The sequence below is a fragment of the Aethalodelphis obliquidens genome, unplaced genomic scaffold (assembly GCF_003676395.1).
Source record: "Aethalodelphis obliquidens isolate GAN/ISIS:26980383/991018 unplaced genomic scaffold, ASM367639v1 scaffold37, whole genome shotgun sequence".
In the NCBI taxonomy this organism is placed as follows: Eukaryota; Metazoa; Chordata; class Mammalia; order Artiodactyla; family Delphinidae; genus Aethalodelphis; species Aethalodelphis obliquidens.
Window position 1 is genome coordinate 5,523,939 of NW_020837981.1, and position 13,392 is coordinate 5,537,330.

Below are 13,392 nucleotides of genomic sequence, written 5' to 3' on the forward strand. Positions count from 1 at the left end.
ACACACACACACACACACACACACACACACACACACACACACACACACACACACACACACACACACACTTACTTATGCACCTTGGCTTGTGCGAGTTTTTCCTCTCCCTGGAAGCCTCTTCTGTTCTTCTACCATTATTGGTGATCCCCAATGAGTTCCCCTTCCCTCTACACTCTGCTGCCACGTCCTGCCTGGGTGGGGGATGAAAGAGGGGGTGTTCACAGAGGGGAGAAGCCCCTTGGGTTAAGGGTCGACCATAGACCAGCTTGGCCACCTCCTCCTTCTACAGACCATGGGTGCCCTTGAGGCCTTTTCTCCTTCAGCTCCCCTCTAGGGGGTCCCTTTGATTGCTGGGCCTCTGACACTGGTGCCCCCAGGATAACAAATTTCCCTTCAGAAGAGTAGCTGGCACAACCATTTTTGAGTCTGGCTCTGGCTCTGCAACCTCACCATCCTCCACTTTACACAGTCTCTTGGAGTAAGAGCTCATAGCCCAGCAAGTCCACGAGCTTATCCTGTGGGATGACGTTATAAATGCACACGGAATATTGCCCACAACAGGGACTCACACAGCTGCTCTTAGCATGGTCAATGGAAAGGAGACATTCACCTCTTATTAAGTGTTTATTGTGGACCCCACGCTTTACAGGTATCATCTTTTTAAAGCCCTCTTGGAACACACATATAATCAAAGTTAGATTTATTAGCTTGTTGCAGCAAGGGGGAGCACATACCAGGTAATCGTGGGAGCTAGGAAAGGTCACTAGTTGAGATGGGGGAGCTGAAGTTGATCACAGAATGACCTTGGCAGGGATTGGTCAGAATCTGTAAACTAGAGAGTTGCCGGAGCACCAAGGAGTTCTTCAGAACACGCGTCATGCAGATATGCACCCATGTTCATAGCAGCGTTACAACAGCCAGAACAGGTGTCCATCAACAGAAGAATGGATAAACAAAATGTATATGCATACAATGGAATATTATTCAGCCTTAAACAGGAAAAATTCTGACACATGCCACAACATGCACGAACCTTGACGAAATTATGCTAAGTGGAATAAGCCAGGGACAAAAAGGCAAATACGATATGATTCCACTTACATGAGGTACCTAGAGTCATCACATTAATTCAGACAGAAAGTAAAATGGCGGTTGCCAGGGGCTGGAGGGAGGGGAGAATGGGGAGTTATTGTTTGGTTCAGCTTATCTGTTTTGCAAGTTACAGAACAGTTTTGCCAAGATGGGATTTTTGTTTAAATTCTCAGTTCCCCCACTTCAGACTAGCTGTTAGCAGAGCTTTTTTGACTTTATCAGTCTCATTTGTTTGTTTGTTTATTCCTTGTTAACAACTGAAAGTAGTGGATTCAGGATTCCAACCCAAAGTAGTCACGATGCCCAGCCTGGGTTTTTCAACCATAGGGCTCCCCTAAAGGTGAAAGCAGCCCTTTGAAATTCACACAGCCCATTTGTCCCCAACCCATAGCAAATGCAATTCGACAACATTGACTATTCCAGGCACCATAAAACACATAGGTAAATGGCATGACCTGGCCTCCAGGACCTCACAGGCTGAAGGGCAAAACAAATACATACACAGTTAAGTGTAGGGAAGTATGGTACATTCTAGAAAGCAAAAGATCCTGCGCCCTTGTAAAGTATCTGTATAACCGTGATAGTACTTGCTTACATTTGGTTAAAATTCTTTGACAAAGAAACCAGCCTCCTTTTTAACTACTAGAGATGAGATGAGTTTCAAATTTAAAATGTAACACATTTACTTAGGTTTCTCTGACATATAAATGATGGTGTCAAAATCTTTCCTAAGGGTAGAATTTAGATAAAGCAGAGAAAGAAAGCAAAAGAATTCCTCACCTATGCACCATAATTTAAAGCCAGGGTCGGCAAACTTTTTCTGTAAAGGGCCAGATAGTAAATATTTTAGGCTTTGCCGGCCATATGCAGCCAAAGACTACGTAAACAAATAGCAAAGCTGTATTCCAATAAAACTTTATTGGTGAACGCTGAAATTTGAATTTAATGTAATTTTCACAGGTCATAAAATATTATTCTTTTTAATTTTTTCCAACCATCTGAAAATGTAAAAACCACTCTTGGCGCTCAGGCTGTAGAAACACAGGCAGAGAGGCCGGATTCGGCCTGCAGCTCTAATTTGCAAGGCTTGTTCCTCGGCTTGTGGCTGACAGTCACGCAGCATCACAAGCACCCAGGAGCTTGTTAGACATGCACAACTTCAAGCCCCACCCCAGAGCCGCTGAAGGACATTTTAAGAACATCAGCTGTGTTCGTTTGCACACCTCGGTTTGAAAAGCACTGGTGTAAGTTCTCTGCAGACTCCAAAGCCAGCCTGATGAATCCCAGTGCTGTAATACAACTTCCCAGAGAATTAAGTGGCCCTGGGAAAGTTCTGGACTTCTCCCTGCCTCACTTTCCCCAAAGGCAAGATGGGGATGATAGCATTGTCTCCCTCATGATAGTTGTGAGAATCACACACACGAGCCCGCGCGCACACACAGAACTGAAACAACATTTGTAGTTTAATCTCAATCTCATGTTACGTTATTTTCCCAGCCACACTCTGAGACAGGCATTGTGGAGAAACTGTGGCCCAGAGAATTGGAGACACACGCTTAGCGTCACAAAACAAGAGTCTTTCTGCCTCCAAATTTATGCTGAGGGTACAGGAGGGGGCATACTCCCCAGGCACTCAGGTCTTCCTGCCCCTGTGTCCCTTCTAAGGATCCCCTCTCAGTAGCCCTTTTCAGCCCGTGCTTCTTAGATATCCCCCCCACTCCCCAAGTGTGCAGGTCCAACTCTACCACACAGGGACCTCCCCAAATCTATACCCCAAGATACCCTTTCAGCCCTTGAAATTTATCTTCCATTAAGCTGCACAGTGTTTTCTACACCTCCTCTTTCTGGTTATAGATTGTAAATTTTCCCTCTGCTGCGTCTTGTAGCTGGCTGACTGTTCTTCATTATATTTGTCGGGCTCAGGGAAAAAAAAAAAAAAAAAGACAATTCCTTTATTTGAGTATCCTGACATTTATTAGCATAATAAAACTCTCAAGATGAGATTGCAGTTTTCCAGACAGTAATTTCATTTGCAGGACAACTTACAAGGAATTTATTTTAAAGCCAGGTAAAACCTAAAATCTGTGAGACGTGCAGAAAGTGCAGGCCCCAGATAAAAGGAAATAAATGTATTAGGCGTGGAAAAGCTCAGCTGTTCTCTCTCACATGTTAATTAGGGGTGACAGGAACACCAGCTTGGGGAATCAGGTTCTCAACCCATCTCGGTCTACTTTCAAAGCTGCTTTGGAGTGAGAACTTTCTTCTTGTTAGTTTCTTCTAACACCTTGAAAATCATCACATCACATCCCCCTGACACGTCCCTGCTAAGCATGAAACTGTTGCTGCTGTTAAAGTGGTCGTCATCAGCGATACCCTCCATTTGACAGAGCTTTCGTATTTATCATTTAACTGACCTGCCAAAAGGCCTAGTGTCGGCCATATAGAAAATTCTCTCCTCAGTTATACTGAACTTTAGTGAGGTTAAATAACATGAACAAAGTCACATGGTTGGTAAGTAGCAGCCAAAGCTCTAATTTGATTTCTCTGAGTCTAATGGAAAGAAGGTAATTTTAATAATAATAATCAGGTTTTAAAACACTTTACAGTTCAGAAAGCAGGTTCCCTCCATCACTTTATTGCATTCATCCAGGGGCCCTGTGAGGCAGGTAGATAGGAGAGAGGACATGGAGTCAGCATGCAAATTTGATAGTATTGAGCACGTTTGTATGATGGGTCCTTACCCTGGCTTCCCCAAAAGGCTGAGCCTGCAGCAGGTGCTTATGTGCTGCTGCTTCACTCAGGAGCATAGTCCCAGGGGAGCAGGAGAGAGCGAAAGGGGAGTGAAGCAGAGAGGGAGGAAGAACACACAGGAGGGGGTGGTACTGATCTGGCCGCTGCTTGGTTTCATCGTGACTAGTTGCTCAGTCTTGCAGGACTGTCTTGATACGTCTTGCATGTGAAGAACTGCCTCTCAGAACAGTCCCTCCAGAAGGGAAGAGGAAGGGAGAAGAATTGATCACCATCCTCTGTCTCCCATTGATCAAAGGTTCCCCTCATGGGGAGTTAACCTCCAGGCTCTCCTTGGCTGCATGGCGTCTTAATGCCTCTGCAGTAACAGAAGAGAGGCCCATAGCACCACACGAGGCAAGGCACCATTGGCCGATCAACACGGTGGGAGAGCCATGCAGATCTGGTTTCAGCGGTGGCAACTGGAGTGAAACAAGTGGCCAAGGTGATCTGAGGAACAGGTGAGGCAAGGAGTGGAGTAGAACATAAGAGATGCCTGATACAACTATCAAGTAAGGTAACCAGTTCATTGATGGCCACAGAGTCCATTCATCCTTTTATTCCCACCAAATACAATGCTGCCAGCATTATTATACTAGTCAGTTTCAGGGTGAGATTTGAACCCAAGTCTTCTTGATTCTAGAGCCTAAAATAATCCCATGATAACATGCCATATACAAATATATATTTTATATATATATATATATATATATATATATAAAATCCATAAATATAAAATACGAGTATGCACAAATAGACACCATCGCTGAAAGTTACTGAGTTACTGGGAGAGTCTTCTTGTTAATATGAAGAACACACTCAGTATAAATGGACAGTAGAATCAAAATCAAAAGAAGTAGGAAGGCAGAGGTAATCATTTGAGTAACCTGCATAAACAGGACCACATCCTAGAAAGCAAAGGCCTTATCAGATGTCTACAAGCCATTCTTGAATTTATAATTCCCCCTGGGGCTTAGGCATATCTGTAGGAATACATGAAACCACTGCCTCAATATTGCAAAACCAGGGCCAAGATATGATTCCAAGACAGAGGAGGGATGGCAGAAGAGGGAAATACGAAGGCAGGGCAGTATCAGTCATCTCTTCTGGAAGCTGGGGCTCAGACGCCTTAGGTAATTCCACTGATAATATCAATGAGAGTGACAATGAGTATCATTTAAAACACAGTATCTATGCCTTCCATATAAATCCTTTACAATATTTCTTCTCTAATCCCCATGACTTTATAAACAGTGACAAATAGAAAACAACTTACTAGAAATCGTTGCTGATGAGTGTTGGAAAACTTTCAGAAGAAGTGCAGTCATTCAACAAACATTTATTGAATGTCTACCATATGTTAAACTCAGAGTTCGGCACTGGAATTATTTGTATAATTAAAACATGATCCTTGTATTCTAGGAATTCAGTTCAGGGCAGCCATGACAAAAAGGCTTCATCTTCTGAGGTTGTATCTAAATTTTTCAGGAAAGAGTTGCACCAGCTGTTAGCAATTTCTGTCCTGGGCACTGGGTCAGGAACCAGCAGCACGTACACCATATATTTCATATTCCTTGAAATATGCTAATCTACTTGTCCCTGTGGATGGTGGTGGATCTTCCAGAAGGCCATAAGAATTTGAGCTGGGAAGTTCTTGAGTTCAAAAATAGGATGCCCCACGGAGTCCAATTGAGAAGGGGAAAAATATCATTCAAACAACAGATGATAGTCTGGTGGGCTGTCCCTCTGTCCACAGGGTTCCTGCAGCAACTCTCCCCCTGAAACAGTGATAATTTCCTCCTAAAAAAAACGGAAAATTCACTTATAATCAAAAAAAGGAAATAAAGGTCCACCAGAGAGAGACCAGTTTGAGATAGAAAGACTAAGAATATGTATCTGCCTCCTCTGCATTCAAATTTATAGAAATGGCAGGGAAAATTTGCTTTTAAAAAGAAATAAATCCATAAAAGCATGGGAAAATAAGAAGGAGGACCACCAACAGAACAAAAATGTTGGCGAACACTTGAAAACCAAAGGCAATACAGGATGAGATTGTCAGAGGAGTGAATGTGGGGCAGGGGCAAGAACAAGTGTCAGTGGGACAGGCTGGGGAACTCCAGGTGGCAGAGGGCTCTGCCTCAGGCAGGTCAGGAAGTGAGGAGAGGCACGCAGTTCCTTGGGAAACCAAAGAGATCCAACTAGTTCAGACATCTCCACGCCCAAGGATGAACTACTCACCGTCAATTCCGTCCCTCACTTCATGAACAGATTGGATTTGGGAAACAGGGACTATATCCACGGATGAATAAACAGGAATTTCAAAGTTCAAAGATCCCCTCAAAGCCCCAAATTTATAAACATTTAAGGAAGATCATAACCATAAAAGAAAGATGCCAAACTCAACAATCGAAATGACTCCCAAGAAAATATCAGGTTTATAAAACAAACAGAAAGAGTCTTTAAGAGATGCGTATTAATCTCCTCACTGGAATAAGAAGATAAATCGTCCATGAGACAAGAATGGACTATTATAAAATAGAAGAACCAGTTTAAAAACCTGGAAATGAAAGGGATGCCCATTTAAGTTAAAAAAATTTTTTTCAGGGGAAGACCTGGAGAGCAGAATGGACGTAACTAAAGAGCAATTTAGTCGCCAGAAGAATTGACACATCAATAAGAAAGAGACACCTAAGGAGAAAAATGGACAAAAGACATTAACACAATCCACAGAAGAAATCCAAGTGGCCATTGAACATATGAAAAAATCCTCAGCATCAGTGGTAATCAGAGGAATACAAGCTAAACAACAGTGAGATACACTGCCCATCTTATAGGAAAACATTAAAATGACTGATAATCCCCAGTATTGGCAGCAGTGTGGGGAAACAGCCTCATAGAGTTTGGGAAGAAGCATGAATTGGCGCTACATTTCTGGAGGGCAATCTGGCAGATCTTTTCAAAATAAAATGTGCTTAGTCTCCTATCCAGCAATTCCAGTTTGAGGGATCCATCCCAGAGAAGGACTTGCACATGCGCCCAAAGTGACACATGCAAGCAAGTCTCTGCAGCACTGTTTGCGGCCACGAAAACCTGGAAGCTACATAAGTGACAAGCAAGAGGAGGATGGAGCACGAAACTGAAAGATACATCCACACCAAGGATGCCGTGTGTGCACGGACATGAAAAGATCCCACAGGTGTATGTCAGTAACAGCCAGCATGTCCTGACAGCTTACAAATGTCAGGTGTGTTGTTCTAGTGCTTTACACAGTGATATCTTATTGAAGCCTCCCAGTGACCCTGAGAGGTGAGTCCTATTCTTAAACCTACCTTACTGAGGAGGAGACTAAGGTCCCAAATTTGAATAGTTGCCCAAAGTCACACACAGTAATGAAGCTGGGATTTAAAACTTGGCAGCCCGGGGCTTCCCTGGTGGCGCAGTGGTTGAGAGTCCGCCTGCCGATGCAGGGGACACGGGTTCGTGCCCCGGTCCGGGAAGATCCCACATGCCGCGGAGCGGCTGGGCCCGTGAGCCATGGCCGCTGAGCCTGCGTGTCCGGAGCCTGTGCTCCGAGACGGGGGAGGCCCCAATAGTGAAAGGCCTGTGTACTGCAAAAAAAAAAAAAAAACTTGGCAGCCCGATTTCAGGGACCATGCTTTCAAAAAATACATTCTATGAAATATTAAGCAAGTTTTTAAAAATCCAATTGCTAAGCTCTTGGTAAAGGATTATCCAATTTGTGTGAAAAATAACAAAACTATGGACATACATTTTGTTATATGCATAACAAAAAAATTCGTGTACATAAATTTCTACATTAATGCCCAGGAAATACCTGGATAGGGAAACAGCAGACTGGTAATTCAAGATGGAGGATAAAAATGGGGGCTTGAAATGAACAAGACTTCCGCTTTGTACTGTATTTGATTTTTCTTAGAATGAAATCATAAGTTAATTGTGTAATTAAAATGTTAATTTATAAAAGCTGACCACCAGATCTACACAGGGGCATAGACAAGATCTCTCTTCGGTGTTAGAAACTCAGTTGCCAGCCTCAGACCCTACATTTGGGAGAGGGTAAAGACCTCCAAAGACATCTGGTCTAGCCTTCCTATGCAGGAACCTGTCCATAGCATCTCTGAGAGACGGACATTCACCCTTCCAGGGACAAGGAGATCATCACTGCTAAGCAGCTTGTATTGGACAGAGAGAGCACACAACGTGGCTTAGAGGAACAAGCATAAGCTTTAGACGCAGACAGCCTGGGGCTTATCTCCTGGATCTAGCTGGTACCAGCCATGAAAACTTAGACAAGTTACTTAAACTCCCTGACCTTGGTTTCCTGATCTGTGAAATGGGACTAATATGCCTCCCTCCCAGAGCCATGGTGAAGATTAAATGAGAACATGGATGAGAGCAACAGGCACAGCGATCGACACAGAGAAGGTACCAATATCCACGCACCCCTCCTTCCTCTTTCCTATAGTTGTTAGAAGGCTCTTCCTGATGCAAGTAGAAATCTGCTTTGATCCTGGTTAGCCTAGTTTTCTGAGCAGTCCTCTCCTCCCAGCATCTAGGTGTTTGTAATTGGGTGGTTTTCTATGTGCTTTACTTATAAGTTCAAGTTAAGAGCTGCCCTAGAGCCCTGGGGACATCCATGAAGAAAAAGTAATACAAATCCAAGTCTCTGTTATAGCAAAAGCCCAGTGAGGCGGTCAAGTAATGCTGTGAACATTTCTACGCCTGCAAAGCTCAGGGAGATGGGGGACCCCTGAGCTGCCACAGCTCTGTCTCCCGGAATCCTGAGCCGCCCCCCCATTCCGGGTCACTGAGCTTCACCTCTGGCTTTCTCCCAGTTACTACTAATGCCAACAGCCACGTTAACACAAAAGTTGTTTCTTTTTATATACATCGTTTGGAAGAAAACATCTTTCACAATGTGAGGTCCACGACAGGGGAACAAATAAGAAAGAGTTGTGGGAAACAAGAACATGCATACATACCACTTCACAGTTACAGGGCGCCGTTATGTACATCCCCCCATTTAACACTCACAGGATCTGAGTTAAGTATTATTTACATCCATTTGCCCGGTTAGCAAACTAAAGCTCAGTGAGACTAAGGAAGCTGCCTGAGGTCACACACACACTAAGTGGCAAAGCTATCGTTGGAACAAGAGGCATTGTAACTGAAAAGCTTCTCTAACCACAGGGTTGCCTGCCCAGCTAACTTGACGAAGCTGTTGAAGGCCTGCCTAGAATGTCCTCAAGAGGGACACCCTGGAAAAAGCTGGGGGTGAGACATGGGCTGGGACAGAAGGCAGGTCAACCAGCCCCTAAGTGTTGACAGCAGGCAGCACTCAGGTACTCAAGGTGAGAAGCGGCTTGGAGACAGGCGTTTGAGGTGCCCGCATGAGTAGAGGGTCAGCCAGAGAAGAGCAGTGGCCCCAGAGCCTGGTCTAGACCACCTCTTGTCTCTTCTGCCAGCATGGTCTAGATCCCTGTGACCCTAAGGACCTTCTGGGGCTGCTTGCTCACTCTCCATCCCCATCTCTTAGAATGCCCACAGCCTGCCTCTCCCTGCCCACCCCCATCAGCACCCCTAAGAGGGATACCTTGTGGAAATCAATGAGATCCGTGAGCGTTGCATGGCGATTGGGGTCCACTCCCAAGAAGCTGTAAAAATCCCCAGAGGCATCCACGAGAAAATGCTTGAACCCTTTCTGCAGGCGGTAGGAGAGGGTGTAACCCCAGATTTTCTCACTGACCCGGACCAGAAATGCGCCCTCAGTCATATTCTCAAGGAGATCTTCAGCATCTTCTCGGCTGATAATTCCTGTTTTTTTTAAAAAAAGAAACAAGTCAGCAGATTCTGCAACCCCTTCCCCAGCCAGCTACCCTCCCCAGATCATTCCTGCCCCTCAGCCTTGGTCAAAGGTCTAGAGAAGGGAGGGGCCTCAGGAGCTGTCCAGCACTTCACTTATTCTACTGAGGAGACACCTTGGCCCGGAGCAACTAGCAGTGAGCCTGGGGACAGAGTTGCTACTTGGACCCCAATTTAGCAAGCTTTCCCCCAAATTAAGCCACACTAATTTGGATTAATTGGGTAAAACTGGGTAAGCAAAGAATTAGTAATGAGCTGGAATTATAGCACCTATCGATTACAAATACAAGTCAACAAGAATTGCCCTGTGGAGAGTCTTAAGAGTACTGCTTTAATGACCAGACCGGAATGACTTACGATTACTGCCTCGGTTATCTCTCTGGTACCCATGAGTGAGCACCTGAAAACAGTATTTCCTCTTAAGAAGTAAAAAGACTTCCTCTGTCTACCTGTGGACACCAGGCAAACAGTTTCTTAATAGGGGCACATAATTAAGCTCCACTTCGGCTCAAAGAACAAAACGTCCTCAGGTTCTGCAGTCCTACACAATGTGATTTCACCACAGTTAGGAGAGTCAGGTCTGACCTTGGAGGTGTTTGTACATCAGGGTCAATCCCCCAAAAGGCTCTTCAGGAGCTGCTCTCCTCTAGGGAGTGAACGAGAGGCCATGTGTCTGGTAGGTCAGGCTCTAGAGGGGGTGGCGGTGGGAAGAGGAGGGGTGTCAGGAGACCTAGATGCCCTGCCCACCTCTGCCCTCACCTGCGCATGGGACCTTCAGCCAAGCCCTCAACTTCCCCAGTGTCCTTTGACGTTTACGTGGCAATCTTAATCTACCTACTTCAAGGGCGCATCACGACTTTCAAGTGAGACCAAGAATTGAAACTAATTTCATAAACAGAAGAGCTATAGAAATGTGGGCTCCTGCTCTCAGCTGTTATTTGGGGGAAAGGTAAATTGCAACACAATGTCCTCTTACACACCTACTTGTTTGCCATCTGCATTCATTCAGCGGGATTATTTATTGCCAGTCACATAGCAGAGGGTAGAAGGTAGATGGGCTGCTCATCATCATGACCCTGAAGGCACGGCACGCTGTGACTCCCCCGCACCGCACCCCTGGTGCCATTGCCATGCTTCACTGTAGGGACACTCCCTTCCCATATCCTTCCTACTTAACAGGAGGTGTGGCAGGACTTCCTTGTGCCCAAAGCAGAGGACACAGAAGCAACCACACTGGCACATGTCCCCCTTTTAAGACAGCCAACACAAATGGGGGCCACCTCTTTCCTCCTTGCCCAGGACTTACCAAGAGGCAATCAAGCCAGCCACCCGCTCCCCAACCAGGCTGTATAAGCAGAAAACCAGGGAGAGAGAAGGAGAGAAGAGGGTGGGAAGCACTCCCACCGCGGGGTGCCCAAAGAATCACACATACATGCCATGCAGGAGGGAGGATGCTCCTTGGATGGCCTCGGTGGGTTCAGCCAGAGAGGCAGGGACAGCCAAAAGAGGAGCAACCGAAAGGGCACACCCAGGGTTTGTCAGAAGACTCAGCACTGTCCCCCACCCTCCTCCCTGGCCCAATACCAGAGGACCTAGACCCTAAAGGTGTCTAGGGCAAGGAGGTAAGCAAGGGGAAACAGAGATGGAGCCAAGGGCTGTGAGGAAGAAGGACCAGAAGATGTCACCTCTGTCCCAACTCCAAGTACCTCAAGCTGAAGCCCAGCCTAGACTTGGGAGTTGGAGAGGAGGGGAGTGTTACAGTGGGCGGGAGACCGAACAAACTTAAATATGACCTGACTTTTTAATACACAAAAGTGACCAGTAACCCCAAAATGACAATGCCATGCATCTCTGCCATCTAAAACCCTTGAAGGGCTTCCCACTGACCTCCGTCTGGCAGAGCCTGGCTCAGGAACAACGGACACCAGGCTCTGAATGCCCGATTTGTCCCAGCTGACCCTGAATCCTCATTGAAGGATTCCTCTTTTCTCCCAGGAATCACAGGCTGCTGGTCACCTACACTCTACCTTTGTGTGGGTTAGAAAAAGATGTCCCTCTGGGTGATTGAACTAGAAAAGGGTGCCTCCCTGGGCCAAAATGGCTAAGCTCACTTTTCTGTATTTCAATCCATTCTCCCCCAAACTAGCCCCCTTGGCTTCCCTTTATTCAGTGTACAACTTGCTTAACCCCGTCAGGAAATCATTTTTATCCCAGGAGGCTCCTAGAACGTCCCACCTCTGGACTTTTATAACTTTCTGTCCAAACTCTACGGTATGTTAGTAAAGTGGCTGGGAATAGCTCAAGGACAGAGCCTGTGATGGCCGTGGGAGTGTTCTGTTCAGCCTCCCTTACAGAGAGACCCTGCTTCAAGGAGCAGCAATGCTGGTGAGCTGACAGCCTCCAGCTGCTAGTCCTTCAGGATCCACTGTGCACAGGGGGTACTATGTGCCTGACTCGGACAAGGGGTACTATGACGGAGCCCAAGGGGTACCAGAGCTGCCATGCCTACCCAATGTGGGACTCCTCTAGCAAGCAGTCTTTCCTCAAGAGCTTCCCATCAACCTGACCAAGATGTTCTCTGAGCTGCACTCCCATATCAGGTTCTTCCTCCCAATAATCTGTCCTTCCTTCCCTCTGCTCCTTCACAGGTGTCAGACCTGTACCATGTTCAGAAGACTCTCCCCATCTGTCCTGCTCTGTCTCCCCTTTATCCTTCACAGACATTTCCTCCAATAAAGCTCTTGGACTTCTGCTTCTGGAAGACCTGAACAGACACAGAAATCTTATCTTTGTATTCCAAGTGCCTGGAATGTTGGGGGCTTGTTTGGAGCAGTGATCGTGCACATGGACTAAAATCACAGCTCAAGGACTTGATCAATAGGTAGCTTTGGGAAGGTCACTTAAGCCCCTCTGAAACCCAGTTCAGTGACCTCATCTATTAAGTGGTACTGATTATAACACCTACATCATACGGTTGTTTGAGAATTCATTACGTTAAGGCATAAATGTGCTTATCACACATGTGAATGTGCCTGAGAACATAATGACTACCCGATACAATGTAACTCATTTGCACTGGATACACTGAGTACACTACACACATGCTAGTGTTGGATGTTACCTTGAGCTGGTAGCAGCAATGGTCATAGTACTGCCAAGCTGTGCTGCTCACTACCCGCACGCACAGTCCTCTCAAACAGAGGCTGCTGAAGGTGACTTCCTCTGAAGGGGACCACTTGGGTCCCTGGGCCCCAGCCTGGGATATTCCTGGGAGACTCTCCAGGTATCTCAAATAGTAAGCATCTGTGAACTCTGCCCCCTCTTTGATACCTACCTGGGGATCAGAATTGTAATTTGGCCCAAGACCAAAGGTGATACAGCCTCATAGTTCAGGATGGCAAAGAATTTCACAGAAAACCTGACTCCTAAGAGAATTAATTGGTGGCTGAGGGCCGTGTAGGATGATGGTGAGGAGAGGCTGTTAGGTTTTCCTGCCCCGTTCACTCTGCTCTCCATCGCTCTCTCTCTTCTGGATCACCTCGAAGCCAAGTGTACTAGGAATTAGCATTAATCATATCCCATCCCATCCCACCTCCTCTCTGAAATACTCTACAACCTCCTGGCCAGGGA

The 13,392-nt window shown here is 46.0% G+C and overlaps 1 protein-coding gene across 5 annotated transcripts in view; it reads right to left on the bottom strand.

Annotated features, from left to right (window-relative positions):
• Positions 1-3,043: 3,043 nt before the first annotated feature.
• The window catches only part of SH2D4B (SH2 domain containing 4B), an 87,592-nt gene continuing 77,243 nt past the window's right edge, over positions 3,044-13,392 (bottom strand). For 3 of the 5 annotated variants that reach the window (XM_027129712.1, XM_027129708.1, XM_027129709.1), the window contains 2 exons: positions 9,494-9,714; positions 3,044-5,679 (listed from right to left, as the gene is read on the bottom strand). In XM_027129712.1, the coding sequence (XP_026985513.1) occupies positions 5,587-5,679; positions 9,494-9,714 (314 nt within the window). In that variant the 3' untranslated portion in view covers positions 3,044-5,586. Of the gene's footprint in view, positions 5,680-9,493; positions 9,715-13,392 lie in introns of those variants that run through there. The other 2 variants (XR_003437844.1, XM_027129710.1) reach the window with 1 other exon arrangement.